At 37.7% G+C, this 27,105-nt stretch overlaps 1 protein-coding gene across 1 annotated transcript in view; it reads left to right on the top strand.

Moving 5' to 3' along the window:
• Positions 1 to 27,105, top strand: part of FAF1 (Fas associated factor 1) — a 534,743-nt gene that overhangs the window by 400,772 nt on the left and 106,866 nt on the right. Inside the window, exon 13 of the mRNA XM_003921572.4 lies at positions 11,003 to 11,157. Coding sequence (XP_003921621.1) covers positions 11,003 to 11,157 — 155 coding nt within the window. The remainder of the gene's footprint in view (positions 1 to 11,002; positions 11,158 to 27,105) is intronic.

The raw sequence follows: 27,105 nt of genomic DNA, 5'->3' as shown, positions 1-27,105 counted from the left end.
CCTCCTTGTATGTCTGGTAGAATTCAGCTGTGAACCCATCTGGACCTGGGCTTTTTTTGGGTGGTAGGCTCTTTATTGCTGCCTCGACTTCAGACCATGTTATTGGTCTATTCAGGGTTTTGGCTTCTTCCAGGTTTAGGCTTGGGAGGTTGCAGGTGTCCAGGAATTTATCCATTTCTTCCAGGTTTACTAGTTTATGTGCATAGAGTTGTTTGTAATAATCTCTGATGATGTTTTGGATTTCTGTGGAATCTGTGGTGATATCCCCTTTATCGTTTTTTATTGCATCAATTTGGTTATTCTCTCTTTTCTTTTTTATTAATCTGGCTAGTGGTCTGTCTATTTTGTTGATCTTTTCAAAAAACCAGCTCCTGGATTTATTGATTTTTTGAAGAGTTTTTTGTGTCTCTATTTCCTTCAGTTCTGCTCTGATCTTAGTTATTTCCTGTCTTCTGCTAGGTTTTGAGTTTTTTTGATCTTGCTCCTCTAGCTCTTTCAATTTTGATGATAGGGTGTCAATTTTAGATCTCTCCTTTCTTCTCATGTGGGCACTCATTGCTATATATTTTCCTCTAGAGACTGCTTTAAATGTGTCCCAGAGATTCTGGTATGTTGTGTCTTCGTTCTCATTGGTTTCGAAGAACATCTTTATTTCTGCCTTCATTTCATTGTTTATCCAGTCAACATTCAAGAGCAAGTTGTTCAGTTTCCATGAAGCTGTGCGGTTCTGAGTTAGTTTCTGCATTCTGAGTTCTAACTCGATTGCACTGTGGTCTGAGAGACTGTTTGTTATGATTTCTGTTCTTTTGCATTTGCTGAGGAGTGATTTATTGCCAATTATGTGGTCAATTTTAGAGTAGGTGTGATGTGGTGCTGAGAAGAATGTATATTCTGTGGATTTGGGGTGGAGAGTTCTGTAAATGTCTATTAGGTTTGCTTGTTCCAGGTCTGTATTCAGGTCCTGGATATCCTTGTTGATTTTCTGTCTGGTTGATCTGTCTAATATTGATAATGGGGTGTTAAAGTCTCCCACTATTATTGTGTGGGAGTCTAAGTCTCTTTGTAAGTCATTAAGAACTTGCCTTATGTATCTGGGTGCTCCTGTATTGGGTGCATATATATTTAGGATCGTTAGCTCTTCTTGTTGCAGTGATCCTTTTACCATTATATAATGTCCTTCTTTGTCTCTTTTGATCTTTGTTGCTTTAAAGTCTATTTTATCAGAGATGAGAATTGCAACTCCTGCCTTTTTTTGCTCTCCATTTGCTTGGTAGATCTTCCTCCATCCCTTTATTTTGAGCCTTTGTGTATCCTTGCATGTAAGATGGGTTTCCTGGATACAGCACACTGATGGGTTTTGGCTTTTTATCCAATTTGCCAGTCTGTGTCTTTTGATTGGGGCATTTAGTCCATTGACATTTAGGGATAGTATTGCTATGTGTGAATTTGATGCTGTCATTTTGATGCTACCTGGCTGTTTTGTTGGTTAGTTGATGCAGATTCTTGATTGTGTTGATGCTTTTTTACCATTTGGTGTGTTTTTGGAGTGGCTGGTACTGGTTGTTCCTTTATATGTGTAGAGCCTCTTTCAGGAGTTCTTGTAGAGCAGGTTTGGTGGTGATGAAATCTCTGAGTGCTTGCTTGTTCACAAAGGATTTTATTTTTCCTTCACTTATGAAGCTGAGTTTGGCTGGATAGGAGATTCTGGGTTGAAAGTTCTTTTCTTTAAGGATGTTGAATATTGGCCCCCAATCTCTTCTGGCTTGTAGGGTTTCTGCTGAGAGATCTGCTGTGAGTCTAATGGGCTTCCCTTTGTGGGTAACCCAACCTTTCTCTCTGGCTGCCCTTAGCATTTTCTCTTTCATTTCAACCCTGGTGAATCTGACGATTATGTGCCTTGGGGTTGCTCTTCTTGAGGAATATCTTTGTGGTGTTCTCTGTATTTCCTGGATTTGAATATTGGTCTGCCTTGCTAGGTTAGGGAAGTTTTTCTGGATAATATCCTGAAGAGTATTTTCCAGCTTGGATTCATTCTCTTCATCACATTCAGGTACACCTATCAGACGTAGATTAGGTCTTTTCACATAGTCCCACATTTCTTGAAGATTTTGTTCATTCCTTTTTGCGCTTTTTTCTCTGTTCTTGCCTTCTCTTTTTATTTCATTGAGTTGGTCTTCGACCTCTGATATCCTTTCTTCTGCTTGGTCAATTCGGCTGTTGAAGCTTGTGCATGCTTCACGAAGTTCTCGTGTTGCGTTTTTCAGCTCCATCAATTCACTTATACTCCTCTCTATGCTGTCCATTCTCGTCAGCAGTTCGTCCAATCTTTTTTCAAGGTTCCTATTTTCTTTGCGATGGGTTTGAACATGTTCTTTTAGCTCATTGTAGTTTCTTACTACCCACCTTCTGAAGTCTGATTCTGTCATTTCATCACCATCCTTCTCCATCCGGTCTAGTTCCCTTGCTGGTGAGGAGTTGTGATCACTTTTAGGAGGAGAGGTGTTCTGGTTTTGGGAGTTTTCATCCTTTTTACGCTGGTTTCTTCCCATTTTTGTGGGTTTATCCACCTGTTGTCTGTCTCTGTCCCAGGGAGTTGGAGCTTTATGAGTTTCCGTTGCACTACTGCCTTTTTTGATTTTTCTTTCAGGTCGGACCCGCCCAGCTAGCAGCAGGCCTAGCCTCTGCCTGCCCGCAGGGGCTTTGCTGAGCTGCTGTGGGCTCCGCCCAGCTGCCCTGAGCTCTTCCCTGTAGTCCTTTTTATATGGGCGTAGTTAGAACTGTCTCGGCAATGGTGGCCCCGCCTCTGTTATGGTGGACTCTCTCTGTTGTGGCAGGTTGCCTCGGCAACGGCGGGTTGCCTCGGCAACGACAGCCTGCCTCCGTAGCGGTGGAGAGTCTCAGTAATGGCGGAAGCCCCTCCCCCACGGAGCCAGACCGTCTGGTTCAGCTGTGCTTGGTTTGAAGGGCTCAACCCAGAGGGTTTCCAATTACTGTTTTTGTTTTGGTTGTTGTTGGGGGTGGAGGGGTGGGACCAACCGAGCCTGATCACCTGGCTCCCTGACTCAGAGTCTTTTCTTTTAAGTTGAAGGACCCCGCGTTCCGGTCGCTTGTTTAAAAGGCGCCGGGATCTCCCGTGCTGCGACTCACGGAGTCGGCTCGAACCGCGGCGCCGGCTCCTGGCGGATTTTTTGCCTAGGAATCTCCTGGCCTGACTCGCTATTTCAGATGAATGGGCTATTCTGCCGTCTCAGGGCTCTGCTCGCCAGCTAAGAGGGCTCCCAGACCAGTGGCTTTTGTATGGAGAACCGCAGCAACAGGGAGTGGTCACAGCAGCCGCGTGGGCGGAATCAGCCCCGCGGGGGCCAAAACAGCCGCACCGGCTGGGACTGCGACGCTGGCGACCCCTCTGCCTGGGTATCTCCTGGTCTGTGGGCAATAAGAGTTCGTCTGGAAATGCGGCGTCCACTCACCCTCTGCACTTTCACTGGGAGCTGAAGTCCTGAGCTGTTCTTAGGCGGCCATCTTCCCAGCATTCCCCTTCCTGTGCTTTTAAGAGGCTATGATACCAAAGTCTTTAGTACTGTGTCTAAATGTTTACCTGGAAAACCAGTGAGATAAGATCTGTGAATGGCCAAACACTGCCTACTTCCTTGCCTACACAGTCCCTCTTCCAGCCTCCCCAAAGAGCATGCCTGCCTCTCTCTAATTTGCTGTGAGAGCCAATCACTTCAGCTTCTCATTTTCTTATTCATACAAACTTTAGCCACATGGTGGCCTTCCTCAAATATATTGCATTGCCTGAATATTATAGTCTAAGCAATGAAAACTGATAAAGATCTATACCCAAGGACTATCTATCAGCTTATTTTGAGAGTTTGATTTTACTTTACACTTTTCTTTCAGACAGAGTATCACTCCATTGCCCAGGCTGTTGTGTAGTAGTGCAGTCTTGGCTCACTGCAACCTCTGCTCCTGGGTTCAAGCAATTCTCCTGCCTTAGCCTCCTGAGTAGCTGGGACTACAGGCATGCACCACCACACCCAGCTAATTTTTTGTATTTTTAGTAGAGATGGGTTTTTGCCATGTTGGCCAGGCTAGTCTTGAACTCCTGACCTCAGGTGATCCACCTGCCTCGGCCTCCCAAAATGTTGTATTACAGGTGTAAGGCACCATGCCTGGCCAAAGGCTTTTTTTTTTTTTTTTTTTTAAGCTCTCTGACTTCCATATGACAGTGCTCCCCATGCAAGATTATCTGTGTCCTCAAAATTTCAGAATGCCATCCCAACATGTGCTTCAGAAAGTGAGAGGAAAAAGACATCATCCAGGCATCTCCTCATCTTCGGTAGCTGACTGTTTTTTTTTTTTTTTTTTTTTTTTGGAACCTCTCGAATTTGGTTGATAATATTCAGGACCCAAACATGGCGAAATGTCGTGATTCTTTTCACAATACAACCTGTGCTCTGCTTCTTTACTCTTTAAAAATAACTAGCTTGGAATTATTTGAACAGATGGGGCCATTGACATTGCTGGGCCTTTCCCAAACTTTTTGTTTTTTATCATTTTTACTCTTCTTATCCTCACTCTCACTATACTTAAAATTCAGCTTCAGGCTAGGCATGGTAGCTCATGTCTGTAATCCTAGCACTTCGAGAGGCCAAAGCAGGCAGATCACCTCAGGTCAGGAGTTTGAGACCAGCCTGGCCAACATGGTGAAACCCCATCTCTACTAAAAATACAAAAATCAGCCGGGTGTGGTGGCAGGTGCCTGCAGTCTCAGCTACTCAGGAGGCTGAGGCAGGAGAATCACTTGAACCTGGGAGGCAGAGTTTGCCGTGCGCTGAGATCACACCACCAGCCTGCGCAACAGAGCAAACTCAGTCTCAAAAATAAAATAAAATTCAGCTTCAGTCAGAGAAGTCAGTTACTCTGTCCTGCTTTTATTGTGGTTTGTTTCCACTTACAGCATTGACATCCTGCTTTTAAAATTCAGCTCAAGTATCACCTTCGCAGGCCGGATGGGTAATACTAGCACTTTGGGAGGCCAGGGCAAGAGAATCACTTCAGCCCAGGAGTTCGAGACCAGCTTGGACAACATAGTGAGACCCCCATCTCTATTTTTAAAAATTTTTTCAAGTATCATCTTCATAAAGAAGCAGCCAATCTGATGATGTTCATACCTAGGCCCCAGGACTGCCTCTATTACTACTCATTACTACTGATTTGCCAGCCTTACTTCCTCACAACTCCCATCTAGGACAGAGTTCTAACAGACTTGTAACCTTCAGAACTGTATGCCACCCAAGCACAAAAAAGTATAGTGACTTTTCCAAGGTCACATAGCTGGGCAATGGCAAAGCAGGAATTGGAACCCAGATAGTGTCGCTTCCTACTGTCCTGCTTCTGTTCTCACGTTGCACTTATCTTGAGTAATGGTTGTATGCTGGGCTGTACCTGTGAACATCCATATACAAGAATAGCATTGTAGAAGTTGGCAAGTACTGAAATGATCCAAATTAGATGCTGGATTTAAAACAATAAAAACAGCTACAAAGGACATGTGAGAGTACTTGGGGGACCTTGAATATGAACTCTATATTAGATGATATTGTAACAATATTAAATGTCTTAGGTGTGATATAAATGTGATTACACAAGGGAATGTATTATTCTCAGAAGGCAGATTCATTTAGAGTGGAAGTGTCATGGTATCTGCCAACATTCAAATGTTTCATGGAAGGAAATATTAGAAGAATGATAGGCCGGGCGCAGTGGCTTAAGCCTGTAATCCCAGCACTTTGGAAGGCCGAGGCGGGTGGATCACAAGGTCAAGAGATCGAGACCACCCTGGTCAACATGGTGAAACCCCGTCTCTACTAAAAATACAAAACATTAGCTGGGCATGGTAGCACGTGCCTGTAATCCCAGCTACTCAGGAGGCTGAGGCAGGAGAATTGCCTGAAGCCAGGAGGCGGAGGTTGTGATGGGCCGAGATTGCGCCATTGCACTCCAGCCTGGGTAACAAGAGTGAAACTCCGTCTCCAAAAAAAAGAATGATAAAGTAAATATGGCAAAATGCTAATAATTGGTAAATATAGGTGAAGAATAAATGGGTGTTTATTGTATCATTGTATCCATTGTTTGTATCAATGAGCCATCTCCAAACTTAAAAAGTCATAGTGATAACGTTTCTGATTACTATGATGATGATAATGATGAGGGAAAAGGAGAATAGAAATGGGAAGGAGAGAAAGCACGTCACATCCAATTTACACAAAGGAAATTATTTTATACTATAATTTTTACACTGAAAAACACTATGAACTACATTGTACCATTCCCAGAAATTGTCATATCAACTTTGAAAGCATTAAACATGCAGATTATGGATGTTCTGGTACTCAGAAAGCAACCCTTCCTTTTTAGTTCATCAGCAAATATTTCCTTAGTATGTGCTCTCTGCCTGGCTTATTTTGAAACATAGTGCATTTCTTCCAGCTCTAATATTCTATGGTACTGTGACACTGAGAGTCTAAATACAATAGCTACTGTAGCTCAAGGCCAAGTGACATTGGTTGCTGTCAGCTGGGCATTTCTTAAGCATCAACTTAGTAGCTTCGCTCCTGGATTTGAACGTGAAGATTAGTGAGGCACCAAACACAAAGACACAATAAACATCCCAGAGACTATTGCCAGTAGGAAAAATGAAGGAGCTGCTTTAATACATTTTCCTGACCATTATTTCTCTTGAAATTGCTTTCAAAACCCTTTATTTTGCATGGATAGTTCAGGAATCTTCATCCTAACAGCTACCTTTCATTCAGCACCTACTATGGGCCAGGCATTGTAAATAGGTACTTAATTTACTTTATCCACAATGCTTACAACAACCCATTTGCCCCATGGTCCCACAGCTGCTAAGTGGCAGAAGTGGATTTAGAACAGAGCTCTCTGTTCCTTTAAAGCTTGGAGCCTTCCCTTTGCCCTGTGTTACTAAAACTCTGATTACAGAGAGGGAGTCAGGATAGTGTGGATGGATTGTTTGCCTTCCTGGTCCACCAGACTTAGACCCTCTCTGCCAAATTAAAAAGGACAAATAAAATATATTCTTTTTAATGCCCCAATATTATCATTTGTTAAATGGTACTACAATTAAACATTTGCCTCCCCAAGTTCTTTCCCACAACTTTTTGAGGGTAAGGAAACTGTTTTGTTCCTCTTTATAGTCTCAATGCCTGACACATAAGTACTCCTTAAATGTTATTTGAACTAAATTATTAATGGGCCAAAGGAAAAACTGTTATAGTAATGGAAATCAAAGCATTTTCTTACATGTTTTCTATGGTACTGCTTTTCTTCATGAAAGTAGTTTTCTGATTACTTTGTCATTTCATCTCTTCCAAATTGGTTGATATACTGAACCCAGTTCTCACTCTTTTGGCCTGTACTTAATTGAGCTCAGTAAAATAATCATAAATCTGAGTCTGGAGTCCATTTATCTGTGACTATTATGTAATCAGATTTATATAGCCCAAATTTAGTAGCACTTCCAAACTATTAAGAGTTTGCTTATTTATTGTCATAAAAGCAGCAGAAAATTTTTTTGTTGAAATCTTATGTCAGAGAAAAGATTATTTAAAAATTACTAGTTTTCTTGTTGAAAGCTACTGTGGTAGTACCCACAGCCTGAAGATTCTCTTGTGATATTCTTTTTATCATCTCCTTTCTCACATTCAGTCTAGAGCTTAAAGTGGGAATTTTTTTAAGTGTGTTTTCCTGGCATCTCATGTTTAACAGTGTCAGGGGTTTATGTCCCTGGAACGAAAACTGTTTCTCCAGAGTCTTTTTTCTCTCAGCTTCTGGTGAAAAGAGGGGCGAGTCGAGCCAGTCGCTTACCACAAAGCAGTGCCACCACAAAGGAAAGATTAAGGGTTTAGAGAGAGGTCAATGTGGGTTTTTCTCTAACTAAACACTTTCCTAAAGTTTCCTTGTGGAAAAATAATGAAGTCATCTCAGAGTTTTTAAAGAATTTTTATTTCTTTTTCACCGTCTGCATTCGCTTGTCTTCTCAGCATGGATGTTTAATCTTCCTAGGCTTTGTGAATTGGCCCAAATGAATAAGTGGTGAGCTGTCTCTCTAGGAGCTAGAGGCTTATTCTAAGGGCCTAATCACTGAGTAAACACATCTTTGCCCTCCCTCTCACAACTGCGATATAATAGTCGAGATTCTAGCACAGTAACCTGGATATTGCAGGGACCAATGCTTTGAAATGCAGAATGGTTGATCCTCCAAAACAGACAGTGCCTGATCTTCGCCTGCCTCTTTCTTCTTTTTTAAATTAAATATTGCCAAAGAGATGCTGTTTTATTGCTTGATATTGTGCATTAGTGCCCTGGATTTCCAAGTTTAGTTTCAGTCAACACTGTCGGGTGCACTTATAGGGAACTCTGCATGTTGGGTTTCTTAGTAGCCTCTCGGCACATGTGTTTAGTTTGGAAGAGCATTTAAATTAAATCAGTAAGATAGCAATGTAAATCACTAATCTCTTTCCCAAAGTCTAAATGTTTCATTGCAGTGTTCTTGAGAGAAACAGGCATTTTAAAGATTTAGCCATTGCCATTGTTTAGTTAGAAATATGCTGATTTTAAAGTGGACAGCTCTCTTGTTCCCAGTGTCTCATTAAATGTAGTTGCTGAGATACGATCAAGTTGAAAGAGAGGTTGACATCCCTCTGTCTATTCAGTTAGAGAACTCCTAAGAAGAGGAGCTCTGAATTTGTTAATGGTGCCAGGTTCCCGATACTTTCCCTAAAGCAGCAGAATTCTTGATTCACTTACTAAAACTGATTTTGCATTGCCACTGCTATTGGGTATCTTTTTTGCCAAGGAACTGTGGCTTATATCGGTGTTGTTTCTTTCATCGAACAGGCTGGGACCCATGCTAGTTTAAAGATGCAAAGAAGACTTAAAGAGACCTCATCCTCTCCCTTGAGGAAGTTAATCTAGAGGGGAAACTGGTAAACAATTACAATACTAATGGAAAGAGATAGAGGCCCAGCAAAGGAAGCTCTTAACTCTGCCTGACAATCAAGGAAGGTTTCATAGAGGCATTTGTTTTGAGCCTTATAGGATGAGTAGGAATTTACTAGATAAGTATCTCCCTAAGAATGTATCTGATTACAAACCTCCTAGAAGCCTGATACTGTTCTTTGCAGACATCAACATCGATGAAGAAACCCTGAGTCTTTCTTGTTCACCATTTTATTGCCACTGCTTCCTGCTGAGCCTGACACAAAGAGTATTTCAACAAATGCTTGTTGAATGAATGAATAAATGAATTAACACACAGAAGCAGGGTGGGATCAGCTGAGCTACTTATACCCAGGAGTCCTGCCCTTATTCCCATTACAAGCTGTCTCTGAGTCTCAGTTCAAAGCAGTCTGGCATCTTCATGTTACATGAGTGCCCCCACAAGCCTTGACTACAGTGTGGTTGATTTCCCTGCTACCACTGTAGTTATCAGAGAAAAAACACAGACTTGGACTTGGAGTTAGACAATCTAGGAGCCAGTCCTCATTGTATTACCTACTAACTAGCTGTGAAATTTGGGACAAGTCCATTTTCTAAACCTCAGTTTCCTCATATTGTAATGGGGTTAAGGATGCTATTTTAAAGATTTATTCTGGAAATTAAGGTACATAATGGTTGTGAAAGTAACAGTGTCTCCTATTCATAGTAGATGCTTTTAGAATCTTAATCTACCTAACTGTGGCTACCCTCATCTAGTATAAAATTTACCTTTGAAGAAAATAATTTTAATGATAATTACTATTACTATTACTTGGATTCTTTATCAACGTAATTCCTAACATCAGATTTCATTAGCCTTTCATCAGCATGAACCTTATATTTTTCTGTAAGTATCCTTTTTTTGTTCAGAATCCCACACAGCAAATTTTCATTTGCTGTCATCACATTCTTATTTAACATGAAGGGAAAGATACTAAGCTTCCTTGAAATTTTCTTTTGGCAGAATTTCACAGTTTGGTTTGTATATTGTCTTAGTATTCTTAAACTCAGCTCTTCTTTGAGGTAATACCAAGAAGTTAGTCAACAATTTGAGCTCTTTAATCATTATAGTCATTGTTGGTAAAGCTAACATGTTGTAAGCCATATATGGCTACTTACACCCATTATTTCTATTATACTTATTATCTTGTTCAATTTCAGTTTTTAGTTTTAATTATTGTATTGAGTATCCAACTATAACAGAGGGCACATTTAAGAGACCAAAAGTCATTTCTTGAAAGCAACTTTTATTATGGCAAAAGGGAAAGAATAATTTTCCATATGAAAAGCCACAGTGGACATTTTCTGAAATACAAACTAGAAAGAATGCATATTAACTGAATATTTTTCCATCTTTTCATATGGCAATTAGATGTTACATGCTGTTAAATAAGGGCTTAATGTGGGAATACATTAAGGACTTTAAAATTATCTGTAGAACAAAAACAAAACTTCATTTCAGACCTTTTCCCTTCAAATAGAAGATACTTTCCATTGTTCAGATTAAAACCATAAAAAATATGTAAGACAAATTTTGTCATTCTGTTTTAATGAATATTTTTTCTCTATATTGTTGAATAGTTCAAAGTTAATGTTTCTCTTTACATATAAAAAGAAAAAGATGGTAAATTTATTTTCTTTAAGGAGAATACAATTCTATTACAACTTCATTTGAGATAGGCTTGCACGTTAACAGAAATGTGCAATAACAGTCTGCAAAATTAGATATAATCATCCTGGCCTTTTTAAAGTGTAAGGAAGCAAAATTTTCTGATATTTTAGATGCTTTAGGAACTCCAAAATGTAAAGTACTCTTTTAGGGAATAATTTAATTTTTGTCTTTGCTGTTCATATGGACTAATTATGCCTCTCTAAAATTTAAGAAATCTTACGTTAGTGGATATTTTAATTGATCAGATTTTTCTCCTCTTTTTAGAGAAAGCTTCTTGCTATCTACCTCCACCATGATGAAAGTGTATTAACCAACGTGTTCTGCTCACAAATGCTTTGTGCTGAATCCATTGTTTCTTATTTGAGTCAAAATTTTATAACCTGGGCTTGGGATCTGACAAAGGACTCCAACAGAGCAAGGTAATACTGTTGTTCACAAGTTATTTTAGGCTTCTATTTAAGAAAAAAAAAAAAAAAAGAGAGAGAGACATCGTTGTGTTTGTCATCATCATAAACATTTTTCATCCTCAGCATTAAACTCTCTACCATGCATTTCATTAGACAAAAGCTGCTCATTGCAGCTAACACACTGTAGTTATTTGCAATTGTGAAAATATACTTTAACTTATAAAAGCTTTTTAAATTCAAGAATAACCTGAAAACAAATACGTTTCTCTTCTTATTTTTGCAGTGCAACAGGCATTTCTAATGTTTTTGAACTTTTAGAGAAAACTGATGTTTTTAATGATGTTCAGAAAAGGCAAAACAAGTCTAATATATGACCCTAGTAGTAAGTTTATTTTTTAATAACTTCAGTGAAAAAGGCAGGAGTTTTTGCACAAGTCCAATGGAGTTGGTAATAGCTTAACTCTAGCATATGCTAATTGATGTAATCGCTTTATTGCACACATTCTTTTGCACACAGCCAGCAATACATCTATATTCTCAATAGGAAAAAAAAATTCCTTTCCTGGTTGTCAGGATGAGTTTACTTCGTTTGTTAATCATAATATCTCTAAGTGATTAACAGTTCTTCATGTTTTACCTATTTCAGTTTCCCAGCTGAAATATATTTCATTGTGTTTAATTACACATGTGGCCATAACATCCCATGATGCTACTTTGGGTGTGTTAACACAATCATAATCACAGGCTGCTGGCTTATGAACAGGGAGATTAAATTAATTCATTTCAAGGCAAGCATATTATAGTTACCTAATTTAAACACTTATAGAACAATTAGAAACCATCTGATTTGCCTTCTTATTATTTTATGGCTCACCAAGTTTTTGGTCATTATTTAGACTTTGTTTTATTTAATCTGAATCAGAAAAGAAGATGATTCTTTCCTTAAATGTGAGGCAAAAGAATGTTGAAGCAATTTCATAATCTCATACCTCATTTCTTTAAGCAAATCATTAGGAAATTTCATGGAATGACTTTGTTTTGCTTCTGAAATGTTCCTCATTATACATAAATAAAGAATCTTTAGCACCTGTATTTGTTTAAATTAAATCAGGTTATTATTCACACTCAGTTAAAGGTGATGAAAAGCAGTGCCAAAAACAGATAAAAATGCCACATCGAAGGTCTTTCATGAGGCAAAATACAGAGACTGGAGACTTGGCTAAATCTTTTGCCATTCACTGGCAGTAAGGAATCTCCTCCTTTCCTTTTATCCACAACTTGATGGAGAAGGAAACATTATTTCTAAACCATCTGTAGTGGCTAAGTTCAGTGGGCTACCTGCTGTTATTTTGTTCTATCCTCCATTTAATTCCTTAGTTCCTTTTATTTTACAATGACAAAAAATTGCAGTGTAGTTTCTTTTGAAAAACGGTATTTGAGGGTCTTTTTTTTTTTTTTATGACTGGCAATCAACAGCCATGTAATTGCTTTGTTATGTTTTACTAAAGAAGTCTGTTAAGTAGCACAACTTTGATACACTAGTATTAAGAGTTTGCAGGTTACAGAGACACCTGTGGTGACCAAAGCGACAGAAGCTGCTTATTAGAAAGAGCTAGTACAGCTGTGTCCTATTAACTCCTTATGACACTTTTTTAAAAACACTAAATAAAGGTCTTGTTTAAGGCTTTAGAGTTATTTCTCAATGAACTGCAGGACTGACTTAAGTATGGTAGGATATTTCAGTTGCATTTTGAATTAAGAAACCGTAATGAAAATTTGTAAGAGGTAATATTAAAGATAAAATATGAACATCTAGGAATTCAATTTAATGAACATTTATAGAAACCACAAATGGGGCAATAGGGGAATGGCATGATTTCTAGAATTTAAGATACTTGCCATCCTTATTCAAAATGTATTAATAGTTCTGTCCATATTACAAATTTAAAAGATATTATATTTCTCTATATTAAAGTAACAAAATATATGAGTACTGGGTTTAATACCTGGTTGATGAAATAATCTGTACAACAAACACCCATGACACCAATTTACCTATGTAACAAACATAAAATTTTTTTAAAAATTAAAAAATTAAAAAGCAAGTAATACAAAAATAAATAAAGTAACAAAATTACATAGCTACTTTTGATCCATTGTTATTCCTGTTAAGGCAAATTGGAAAATACACATTTTATAAAGACAAGGTGAAAATTCATTAGAATGACATTCCCCAAAAGAGGATTGACTTTGACATATGAAACTGTAAGATAATTAATTAGGCTGGTTTATTGCTCAAAAAAAGGTTTTAGTTTAACCACAATTTTCTTGCCACTGATCATATCATAGATTCATCTAAATAAAATTGTCTAATTGTGTTTCCTACTGTATTATCTTTCTTGAATTTTTACAACACATTTATCCAGAGATGTTTAATCATGAAAACTGATTGCATCACTCATTAGATGCTTCTAACTTTGAGTAACAAAACCTCAAGCTTTTACTCTCAGTTCAGTAGATGACTGCTTGCACTAATATTTGTTGATCCATAGACTACATATCAGAAGGTGTTATGCCATCATTTGCAAGCTGAAATGGGGACATATTAATATATGGAAATACAGAAGAGATTTCTAGGCATCACAAGTAAGATTGTTGTTGTGAGCTTACTTTTAACTGTGAATTCTTTATGATAGACGTAACTTTGGAAATAAATTCCTAGTTAATAGCTTCCCTGGTCCCATATCTGGTTAACCTAGTTCAGACTGGTCATAAAAATTTAGAGAGTCCTGGACCTGTAAGCTATTTGGATGTTTTCTTAGTGGTTTCCTAGAACTATCACCTGATGTTATAGCTGTGGATGTTGATATCCAAGATGGGAAGAGACTTGCCAAGCAAATATACTTTCACTTAAGGATTACTCTGATTAAGCCTGTAAGAGACATTAGTTCTCCAATCACAATTTAGTATGAATCCCTCATGTGTGTAAGAGATAAGTGAAGAGTATTAAACTAAGTGAATGCGTTGGTCACCAGAATATGAGTATCACTTGCTATTATAAATTAAATTTCCTGATTTCTCTAACAAACTGGAATAAAAAAAGAAACATTTCTATAGAATGTCATAACCCCTGTGATGTTGATGATTTGGAGTTTTAGTGCTCTTAAATGATTCTGATAACTTTCTTTCTTAGTTGAATACTTAGATTTTCCAGCCCACTGTGTATAAAATATGTTGGAATAATTTTTAGGTTGATCTTGAAACATGCCAAATATGAACTGAGACATGAAACTTTAACTGCAGTGATTAATGTCTGTTATCTCCCCTACTAAATTGTGATCTCCTGGAAGGTCTTATTCGTTTTATTGGTTTCAGTAAACAAGGCACTTTTTAAAGTTCTAGGAAAAAGAAATCCAATAAGCATTTAGCAAATAAATATATGCATTTAATTCCATCTAAAAATGTGGCTTATAATTTCAATATTGCATATCTAAATAGGAGGTTTTTTTCCTCCGAAAATATTGCACAATCTTCTTGGCCACCATGTCTAGTTGGATTTCAGAGCCATTCTTTCTTAAAGCAGTGGCAGGAACCCCTTGGTAGTCTTTTGAGAAGTGCTAAAGACATAATTTCTTCTTTTTTAAGAGACAGGGTCTCGTTATGTTGCCCTGGCTGGAGTGCATAATCATACTGCACTGCAGTCTGAAACTCCTGGCCTCAAGCAATCCTCCTGTCTCAGCCTTCCAAGTAGCTGGGACTACAGGTGTATGATACCACACCCTGTTCTAATTTCTTAAATATTGGTTGACCAGTGATTCTGATGGAATAGTAGGATATACCTGTAAAATAAAGAACTAAAAACAGATAGGTAATAGTAACAAGAAGATTCTGCAAATCACTTCGTATTTATGATTGGTTCCAGGACCTCCTGCAGATACCAAAATCCACAGATACTCAAGTCCCTGACAGAAAATGGCATAGTATTTGCATATAATCTATGCACATCCTCTCATCTGCTTTAAGTTGTCTCTAGATTATTTATAATACCTAATACAATCTAAGTGCTATGTAAATAGTTGTTGTATGTATTGTTTAGGTAATAATGACAAGAAAAAGGTGTACATGTTCACTACAGACAGAGTTTTTTTCTGAATATTTTCGATACTTGGCTAGTTGAATCAACAGATGCAGAACCCACAGATACAGAGGACCTGTGTTTCTTATGTTTGTACACTGAGTAAACACTTATTAAAAATTTAATATGAATCTGGAATGGTGCTATTATCTGAGAATGAAAGGTGGAATAAGACACAACCCTAACCCTCAAAACACTCATAGTCTAGTAGGCAAGACAGACATAAGAGCTAATATATAATATGAAGTATGTACAAGGTACTTTAAGAGTGTAGATGAACTTCGTAGTGAGTTGCTGTGCCCAAGGGGGTCAGAAAGGGACTTGAAAGGGATGACTCACAGAAAGATGAAGTTAGAACTTTATTTAGAGATTTTTGTGTTACTGTAGTAGCATTCCTAGTCTTTTGGGTTGCAGATTTTGCTATTCTTTACAAAAGGGTATTGGTGTTTAAAATCTCATAATTAAGTATGGGTATCAAAGGGTCAGTGGTTGAAATAATTAAGGAGAGAAAAAATACAGGGAGCTGGCCAGCTAACATAATCCTATATAGTCTGAACCAGATTGAAGATTAAAGTCAACCAGACAGCATGGACATATCCAAAGAAGTTGTTTCATTAATGATTCATCCTAGCATTGACATATGTCTACAGGCAGGATGTGAAGCAGGGATTAGATATTCTTTTGGATATGTAACATATAGAAAACCATCATAGATTTAACTAATAAAATAAAAATATTGTTAGTACAATGTATTCTTAATGAATGAGTGCTTAGCTGTGAAAGATTAATTGCTTAAAATTCAGGACAGGTATCACTTCCAGGAAGCCTTGCCTCCTCCTCTTGCCTCAGTTAGGGTTAATATGCATATTCTGTATGCTCCCATAATATATCTATACTAACTTGTATTGAGTGCTATTAAGTATATCTATACTAACTTGTATTGAGTGTTATACTAACTTTTAATGAGTGCTATAATAAATCTCTAATGGATTATAGAAAAATAATTAATAAGAAAGAACCAGATGGGTAATGGCAAGAATATTGGAAATGTAGCTACATCCCTCTAATTGTGTGATCTTCCCCTGTAGCCACTAATGGTACTAATATATGGTACCAAAGCCTTCATTCTCCTCACAGAATGAACTAAAAATGTTCACATTGGATACTTCGTCTTCTGCTGGTATTGTAGGATCCTAGAATATCAGGCCGTATGCTCCCCAGACTTCACCAAGTCTTTATGATACCCCAGAAGCAATTGGCCTCCCAAATTGGGCCATTCTGGGATGGTACTGAACCATCTACAATGGTGGTAGCATTGATTAAACATGTCCCCAGGCCTGGAGTGCTAGACTGGCTACACAGTGGAAGATACCAAGCATTCAGGTGCATTCAGGCATGTTCTTTATAGGCACCATCAGAATTAACCATAAATAGTGCTATGTAAAGCACCAGTAACAGTAAGTATTAATCTGTTTCCCTCTATAAAGGCTGTGCCCTCCAGGCTGAGCTATGGATTCTTAGCTGAAATTGCTTCATCAAGGAAAGCCACATAACATATGTGACACAATGAACCACTAATATTAACCAGTAATAAGTGAGTTAGTGCATATCTCTTCTTCTGCCTAGGAGGGCCCACAAAGCAAATATAGGTGCTGGTTTAGATTATCTAATTCTAGAACACTTAGAATCAAACATTGAATTTGACCAGAATAGTGCCAACTGGGTAATCAGCTAGCTGTGAGTGCTGGAGAATGAATTGCTTATGTAAGTACCTGAGATGAAAATGTTTTGCACATCAGTGTACATGCTACTAAGTGTTAAATCAGGCATTACACACTATTTCTAAGAAATGTTCAGAGTAGCTGTAATCAGCTCCCCAGGAGTTGCCGATAGTGCTTTGGTTACACAAGTTGCATGTAACATATACATAGCATTGTATTAAATTTTGTACACACATTTAATACCAATATTCACAGACAGAATTCTTTTGCCTGTCAATATTAGCTTTTGAACTTAATGCCCCTGGGTGTGGTATTTCAGGTCACTGCAAATTTCCACTGTTGTGCTGACAGGTACTTGTTAGGCTTAATATTCAAGTGATAGTTTTCCACATTACTTAATCTTTGGTAAGAGTTAATTGACTTAAAGCACTTATTATCAGTAAGCTGTCTTCACATGTACTTTCCATCTCAGTAATTAGCCATATTCACAGTGGCTTACCTTAATTCCAAACTACTCTGGTTCATGCCTGGCTGAAGCCCAGCTGACCATGTTACTCTAACCCTACACTTCCATTTGATCCAGCAAATATAGCCCAGGTGTGAGGTCTGCATGGGAGACACAGGAGTATTAATTTCCAGCTACTACCCTAGATACAAATATGGATTCTGCAGAGGTAGCTGATAAAACAGATGAACATGTTGTGGTCAGGGTACTAAGACTTCAGGAGAGCCATCATGCCAGATTTCCATATAATTTTCCCCAAACTTCTTTATTCCCTTTGTGCAACATTTTCCTTCCAGTACTTTTAAAGGAAGTGTATTGCCATCCTAAACATCCCAGGTCAAGAGCTTAATTAATGCTTTAAAATGAAGGTTCCAAAACACCAGGAGAGTTTGTCATTTTCTTCCTGGTTTGTTTTGTGAAGAGGGAGGAGAGAAGGTGAGGAGGAACCCCTCCTGTTCCATGATTACATCCTACCCACTCATTTTCTCCTTTTCTCTTCTGCTTTTGATTTTTAGTGGCGGTCTTAACAGAATGTCAAGATCAATTTGCAGCATGGTTTAACTCAAGGTTTGCGTTCTGCCAGCAGCAATTGTCCCTGCAAACAATGCCGTGTGTTCTTGTAACTTCAGAAGCTTTTAGAGGGATCATGGCAAGGGCAGCATCTAATGACTTTATTAGTGTAGGGTTTCAAAATGGGCTCAGTAATTGTTCATATCTCTTTGTCAGCAAGTCATAATTACTGCTCAGCATTGTCAAAGGGTACACTTGTGAATAGTTTCTTAATAGTACTGAAAGGAAAGGAAAGGGGGAATGGATAAAAGGTGATGGCCTCTTACGATTGAGAACAAGCCAGTCTCTATGTAGTTGATGGCTTAACTATTTATAATACATTCAACATTTTTTTTTTTTTTGAGACAGAGACTCGCTCTATCGCCCAGGCTGGAGTGCAGTAGTGCTATCTCAGCTCAGTACAACCTCCACCTCCCTGGTTCAAGCAGTTCTCCTGTCTCAGCCTCCCAAGTAGCTGGGACTACAGGCGCCTGTCACCACGCCCAGCTAATTTTTGTATTTTTAATAGAGCCTGGATTTCACCTTGTTAGTCAGTCTGGTCTTGAACTCCTGACCTCAGGTGATCCACCTGCCTTAGCCTACCAAAGTTCTGGTATTATAGGTGTGAGCCACCACACCTGGCCAAAATAGACAATCCTTTTAACAGTGTTCTTTGAGATAATTTAAAATTACCAATATATGAGCCTTTTTTTACTCTAATTTGGATACTTACCGCATGCCTGCCTAGTACTACAGTTATAACTACATGATTGCACATGCATTATATTTGAATCAAAGCATTTGTTTTTAAAAAGAGCCCATTTTCCTCTGTACTAATCTAATTAATGCTATTCAGGAAATACGCATTTAACTCAAATACAGTTGTCAATAAATAGTCTATGAAAACTGTTGTTAGAAGATAATAAGGTAACATTATTTGCAAGCCATTCTAAAAGAATAACATTTTAAGTTTCCATCAAATCCTATATTTCTCATGCACTAGATCTTTCTTACAAGTCTACGGTGTTCTCCTTGGTCTTCTCTCAATTACTCTGTGCTTTGAATATTCTAGGTATCTTGATTATGAGAGTCACAGAATTAAAAGAATCATCACTGTCTCAAGATGAAGTTTGAGGTTAATTCCAAACCTTTGCCTGTTTGTGATCTGTTGCTGAATCCTTCCCTATTCTCTAACCCATCCTCTAACCCCACCAGTGTACTCATGTATAGTTATATGTAAATAGTTACTCCAAGTAACTGGTTATGCTTGTATTTTAGGACATACAGTTTTTACATTGATACAAAATATAAGTAATCTAATGAAACAAATTCTAAAGATAAATACCTTTTTCTAAAAATAAGATATTTGGGCTGAGCATGGTGGCTCACACCTGTAATCCCGGTGCTTCAGGAGGCTGAGGCAGGTGGATCACTTAAAGTCAGGAGTTCAAGATCAGCCTGGCCAACATGGTGAAACCCTATCTCTACTAAAAACACAAAAATTAGCTGAGCATGGTGGCACATGCCTGTAGTCCTAGCTAATTGGGAGGCTGACACATGAGAATTGCTTGAGTCTGGGAGATGGAGGTTGCAATAAGCCGAGATTGCACTGATGCACTCCAACTTGGGCAACAGAGCAAGACCCATATCTAAATAAATAAATAAAAATAAATATAAAGTGAAATATCTTAAATATGTATATGCCATCATGTATTTTGCTTTTCTTCTTGCCTGAAATTAAAAAGTTCTGAAAAGATTTGTTTCCTTAACTGCTCTCATTAATAATTTGTATATTCTTGATATTTCAGCAGACTTTTTACTAAATCCTGTCACCTATGCCATTGAAACTGGTAGCACATTTCTCCTGTTCTATAAATGCTAATAGTAAAACAGTCAGAGAAATTATAAAAGGAACATGTTCAGTGATATAAAAACACATAAGAAATGTGGTTCCTCTGACATATTTTACAGTGTTTGCCTGTCAGTCTACATAGATGCTAAGAGAAGTTTTAAAGCCCAACAACCTTAATGTTCTAATCTGCCAAATGTACCACCAAAAAACAGAAAGTTTCTGTTAGTCTGGAATTGGGGAGTAAGGTGGAATCCTGTTTCTGATGTGTTCAGATAATTCATTAAAGAATAGATTTGATATCCTTTCCTTAAGCATATGCTTGTGTCTCTGTACTTAATAGCATTAGGGTAATAGAAGAATGATAGATAGTTTTGTATTATTCAAAATAGAGTTAACTATAAAGACTTTTTAAAAGCTGCATGACAGTTTATCTCTGTTGGCTAACTCAGTCTGTAGATAAAATTTAAGAATCCTAGATTGCTTTCACGCACTTTGTTTCCCCTCAGTACATGATTGGCACCTTTTCAGCAAATGCTTTTCTACACACCTCAGCTAAGGAAGGAATGAGGCAAGGTTATGGGAAAATAAAAACGCCTTGATTGCCGTACATCAAATCTGAGAAATTACATTGCCCAGTCCCAGTAATAAATGAGCTATTACAGTCTCTGAGCTGCTCTCGAATAATTTACTGTCTCAGCAACAAATTTTATTATGTGGCTATTAGGAAAGTTACGTATTAACTTGTTAGTTCTTGAAGCAGACCTGTACACATTTAAATGTGTCAGTTGCTGTTCTTAAAAACTGGTTTTCTATTTTATTTTATTATTTTATTTTATTTTTGAGACAGGGGTCTTGCTCTGGTGCCCATGCTAGAATGTAGTGGCACAGTCTCAACTCACTGCAGCCTCAACCTGCTAGGCTCAAGCAGTCCTCTCACTTCAGCCTCCCAAGTATCTGTGAATACAGATGTGCACCACCACATCCGGCTAAGTTTTTTTTTTTTTTTTTTAAAGAGATGGGGTCTTACCGTGTTGCCAAGGCTGGTCTCAAATTCCTAAGCTCAAGCAGTCTGTCCATTTCAGCCTCCCAAAGTGCTGGGATGAGTGGATAAGCCACTGTGCCTGACCAATTTTCTTTTTAAATTTCAATAGATTTAGGGGTACAAGAGGTTTTTGGTTACATCCATGAATTGTATAATGCTAAAATCTGGGTTTTTAGTATACCCAACTTTCAAATACTGTACATTTTACCCAATAGATAATTTTTTATTCCTAACTTCCCTCCTACTTTCCCCCTTCTGAGTCTTCAGTGTTATACCTTCTATAGGCCCCTGCACAACCATAGCTTACCCTCCACTTGTATATGAGAACATAATGACCTCCAGTTTCATCCAAGTTGTTGCAGAAGACCTTATTCTTTTTTATAGATGAGTTGTATTCCATTATATATATACACACCATATATATATATATATATACCATATATATTATATATACACATATCATATATCTACCATATATACATATCATAGATATATACCATGTATGTATGCACACATACCATGTGCGTGTACGTGTGAGTGTGTGTGTGTGTCTACATACCACATTTTCTTTATCCACTCATCAGTTAATGGGTACTTAGGTTGATTCCTTATCTTTGCTGTTGTGAATTGTGCTGCAGTAAACATATGCATGCAGGTATCTTTTTGATATAATGACTTCCTTTCCTTTGGGTACTCAGTAGTGGGATTGCTGGATCCGATGGTAGATCTATTATTAGTTCTTAGAGAAATATTAATACTGTTTTTCGTAGAGTTTGTACTAATTTACATTCCCACCAACAATGTATAAGAGTTCCTTTTTACTGCATTTGTGTCAACGTCTTTTTTTTTTTTTTTTTGACTTTTTAATAATGGCCATTCTGACTGGGGTAAGGTGGTATCTCATGGTTTTAATTTGCATTTCCCTGATGATTAGTGATATTAAGCATTTTTTCATGTTTGTTGGTCATTTGTATATCTTATTTTGAAAAAATATCTGTTCATGTTGTTTGCCTACTTTTTAATGGGATTAGCTGTTTTCTTTTTTCAGGCTGATTTGTTTGAGGTTTTTGTAGATTCTGAATATTAATCCTTTGCTGGATGTATTTTCTCTCATTCTTTGGGTATGCAGAAGCTTTTTAGAAGCTTTGGGTTTTATTTTGGGGGCAGGGGTATGTGTGTGTCAGGGTCTCACCCTCTCACCCAGGCTGGAGTGCAGTGGCATGATCTTGGCTCACTGCAGCCTCGACCACCTGGGCTCAGGTGATCCTCTTACTTCAGCCAGAAGGATTTTAATAGAGACAGGGTTTCACCATGTTGGCCAGGCTGGTCTCAAACTCCTGACCTCAGGTGATCTGCCTGCCTCGGCCTCCCAAAGTGCTGGGATTACAGGCATGAGCCACTGCACCTGGCCTGCAGTTTTCATATCATGAAATGGAGATAGCACACCCAGCTAATATTTTTTTTCTTTTTCTTTTTCTTTTTCTTTTTCTTTTTCTTTTTCTTTTTCTTTCTTTCTTTTTTTTTTTTTTTTTTTTCTTTTTTTGTAGACATAGGGTTTCACCATGTTACTCAGGCTGGTCTCTTGGGCTCAGAGAAACTATGATTTCCAATATAACTGTTTTCTCATTGTTTATGCAGACAGATGCCAATCATAGATTGTAGAGGAATTGAGAAGTAAGGCTCAGTCAGGCTGGAAATATGAAAAATAAGATGATATATATTAGACAAGCAGTGTAACATTTCTAGATCTTTGTTTTTCATCTGTGAAAAAAAGGTGACTCATCTATTTGACTTGAGACTTTTGTCTGTAATATTCTGACTTGGACACAATTGTTTTCAATAGAAAAATGTGAGTTAAGCAAGGGTTCATTTTTAAAATAAATTTTGGTGAAGTTTTATATAGTATATCAGATTATAACATGAGCTTGCTACCCTTACCAGTTTGTGATAATCTGATCAGAGTGATTTCAGTGGGGTGTAGTGAAGAGATGACATTAATTTTCTTCCTCTTTTGCTTCGTAACAAGGAATATCTGTTAAAAGTTTATCAGTAGCTAAGAGCAAGACTATCATACTGCTTTTTTAAAAAACCAAACTACATAAGGACAACTACAATCATTAATTAAGCACCTACTTAATTATAGTGCCAGACACTATATGAATGTACTAATTTAACATTCACTTCGTGTGTGTGTGTGTGTGTGTGTGTGTGTGTGTTACTTCATTTAATCTTTTCCACAGTTCTTCAGGGTAAACAGCAAGATCCCATTTCACATATGAGGAAACTATTTGTGGCTCAGAGAGGTCCTATAAGGTCATGCAATGGCTATACCAGATATAAATCCCAATGCTACCTGTGCTTTTCTACCACATAATACTTCTTTTCCCATGATCTTGCTATGCTGAATGATTCAGCGACAGAAATGTACTAGGTAATTATTGTGTGCAAAGTCCTGCAGGAGGTATAAGGGAAGTCTATGGACCTTTTGTTCAAGGAACAAATAAACATGAAATTCACCCAATCTTAGGGATTAGATGTGTCCTTAGCAGTACAACTTGCAACCACGCAGGCCTTTTTTTCTGTAACATGCTTAGCTGATGTTGCTCCAGCCTGTGCTTGAATATTGCCAGGACAGGGAAATGAAAACTTCAAAAGATAGCTTTTTTTTTTTTTTTTTAGCTGCTCTAAAAACTGGAAATGTCTTTATTACAGTGCTTCTTCTCTTCTCTACAATGCAGAGAGCTTCTGCAACTTTATCCTTTTTGGTTCTGGTTTTGCAGTTACCTGATATAAGCCTAACTTCTCTATTGCATTACAGCCTTTTATATATGTAACTCTAGCTCTCATTTGTCCTATTTTCCCTGCCTCTTCCTAAGAAATATAATTAGTTCTTTTCACTGTTCTTCTTATCATAGTGTGTCTAGACCCAGCCCCTTCTAAAGGTTCCAGGATCAAGCATAGTGCTCTAGAGGAGGTTTGTCTGGTACTATGCACAGTTCTATTCTGAAATTTTATTTTGGGCTTCTGTTGAACTCAGGGAGTCAACTAAAACCTTACTATTGTTTTCCAACTTGAGGTGATGCTAAACCAGATTTCTGCCATTCTCTACTAATGTAGTTGATTGACAAGATCGTTTGGGGTTCAGATTCTATCTATTGACCGCAAGTTTTATCATCTACAAATGACTCTTAAATCCTTATAATCTCTACTCCTGTCATCATTCTTGATAATCCTCTTGGTTCCTAGACATGTTCTCCAGAAAATTTTTCTTCTTCCCTTTATTTACTCATTTAGATGGGATCACTAATAGAAGCTGTATTACCGCATATATTTTGATTACAAATATCTGGCTTTGACCACCATTTTCTACCACTCCCATTCATTTGTATCACTGGTGCTAAAGATATTTTTACCTCCTCATGCCTTCCAGTCTATTGACCTTTCTCTCATCCCATCTACCCTTTCCTATATCCTATTTTCATTTTCCTCATCCTATTAAGATTTTCAGGTTCATTATTATAATTTCCTTGTGATACTTTAAACTCTCTCTGTTACACTCATTTTATTGGACCCACCTGTTCACCTTCTGTATGCCTATACCAGGCATCCCCAAACTACGGCCCACGGGCCGCATGCGGCCCCCTGAGGCCATTTATCCGGCCCCCTGCTGCACTTCAGGAAGGGGCACCTCTTTCATTGGTGGTCAGTGAGAAGAGCACAGTATGTGGCGGCCCTCCAGCGATCTGAGGGACAGTGAACTGGCCCCTGTGTAAAAAGTTTGGGGACGCCTGGCCTATACCCTTGCAGTTGAACTTGGCTAGAGAAAATCACCTTCTCTTCTCTTCTCTTCTTTTTCTTTCAAATAAACACAAACTTCAAATAAGCACGCAATAATGCTGGACAAGCCTACCAGGATTTGGGATTGTCTAGTTAGTTTTCTTTGCCTGTGTGAGATGTCTATTTCATACTATTCATCATTCCCCAAATATATCATTCCCCCTCTACTTCCCCTTCCCAGCTGCCACCACTGGTTGCTTGAGGAAAATAAAGAAGTTATCAGAAAGACAGAAATGAGCCAATTTTTCTGCCCTTTCTATATGTCTCTTCAGAAAGGTCTGATGAACCTTTCTAGAGAAGGCTTCACCATCATTCTTTTTCATAGCACCCTCCTAGAACTTACCATGATAAGCCACTAGTTTTATTTGCATTAAAATTTATTTTCTATTTCTTCCACTTGAATATAAGCTTCATAAGGGCAAGAGTTATATCAATCTTTTCCACTTTTGTTTCTTACTAAAATGTTAAATAATTATTTGTTGATGTTAAAATAATTCAGAACATCATGATGATTAAGAATATGAATGAACTTTGGATTTATTCAGACCAGGATTGGAATTCTAGCTATGCCCCTAGGCCACCACAGTGACTGTGGGTGAGTTTCTTAAACTCTCAAGCTGCAGTTTTTGTTTATTTGTTTGTTTGTTTTGAGACAGAGTCTCACCCTGTTGCCCAGGCTGGAATGCAGTGGCACAATCTCAGCTCACTCCAACCTCCACTTCCTAGATTCAAGCGATTCCCCTGCCTCAGTCTCCTGAGTAGCTGGAACTACAGATGAGCGCTACCCTGCGTGGCTAATTTTTTTGTATTTTTAGTAGATATGGGGTTTCACCATGTTGGCCAGGCTGGTCTTGAGCTCCTGACTTCAGGTGATCCGCTGGCCTTGGCCTTCCAAAGTGCTGGGATTACAGGTATGAGCCATCACACCCAGCCTGCAGTTTTCATACCATGAAATGGAGATAAAACTACATTCCTCAGAGAGTTGTTATTATAATTAAATGGAATGATTGATTTTAAAGTCTGGTACACAGACGTGCTCAGTGCATTTATCTATATGTAAGTATTTTGTTTGTCTCATATATTTATGAAAATGTTAACAGGACAAAGCCAACTAATAAACTATTTGAGACCACTCTCAATTTGGTAGCATTCTACAGATTCAATTTCCTGATGATAAATGAACTTTCTACCGTAGCCTGTATTTCTGAATCTTATCCTAAAGGATCTCTTGATTATATGCCTTACTGAAGTACAGATAATCAAAACTGTTATGGAATGCTCATGCATTCTCAGTCTAGGAAACTCAGTTTGGGGAATACTATGTTCCTAATGGCCTATGCTGCCTGCCATTTACCACTACTGTAGCCTAAGTGTTCATAAACAATCTTTCAAAGTGACTTTTTACAGTTTTGTAGGGGATTGAGAACAAGTTTACTGATCTGTACATTTTTAAATCATGGTATTTACTTGTTTTTAGGGACACAGATTTCTCAGATGATAGTCACTTCATTATCATTAATGTTAGCTTTTTACTCTCCCATTCATTCTATCATCTATTAATTTCTTTATCCAAAAAAGTATTCATTAAGCTTTAACTGTGTACTATATGCTGTGCTTGAATTGGGAAAACATTCTTGCTCTTCTTATTTTCCCTCCTGCATATATATCTGGGCTTTTTTTTTTTTCATTTAGCATTTACAGTTTGCCTCCTTTAAAAAATGGACATAATCTCTCTATATAATCTCATAATCTCTGTATATACAATATAAAATAGGAAAATTTAAAAATCAGGTGAAAACCAATTAAAAGTAGCAAATAGATTATGAATGTTTATAAGCACCTGAGTTGAAGTTTAGCTCTAGAATTCCAGCAGGTAAAGGAGAAAAAGGAAATGTCATAGGCATATAATCATTCATTCATCTGTCCATTTCATATGTATCTATTGTATTTCTCTTATGTGCCAGATCCTATACCTGAGAACATTTACATTTTACCATTTACAGTTCTCATTGTCTGATACATGGAATCATAATAGTTCTTGTCAAGATTTCCTGACACTGAAGTCAAGGGAGAATTTTGTTGCCTGATTTTATTTGAGAGTCCTTAGGAAAAGTAATAGACAATAATCTTCTACTGTTGTTTTGCAGAAGACAGATTATTTTAAATAGATTTTAAAAATATAAATCCCCTGTAAAAGCAGGGGGCTTTGTATTTAATCTTTTTTCAGTAATGATAATTCTTCAGGGAGTTTAGGTGATGTGGTCCTTAAATATTCCTTTTTGATTATCTACTCATAACAGGTATAAAGTTTAGAGGAAA

This window comes from Saimiri boliviensis, chromosome 11 (assembly GCF_048565385.1).
Source record: "Saimiri boliviensis isolate mSaiBol1 chromosome 11, mSaiBol1.pri, whole genome shotgun sequence".
Taxonomy (NCBI): Eukaryota; Metazoa; Chordata; class Mammalia; order Primates; family Cebidae; genus Saimiri; species Saimiri boliviensis.
The sequence above is the reverse complement of the archived record's forward strand: the minus strand, read 5'-3'. Positions and strand labels throughout refer to the sequence as shown.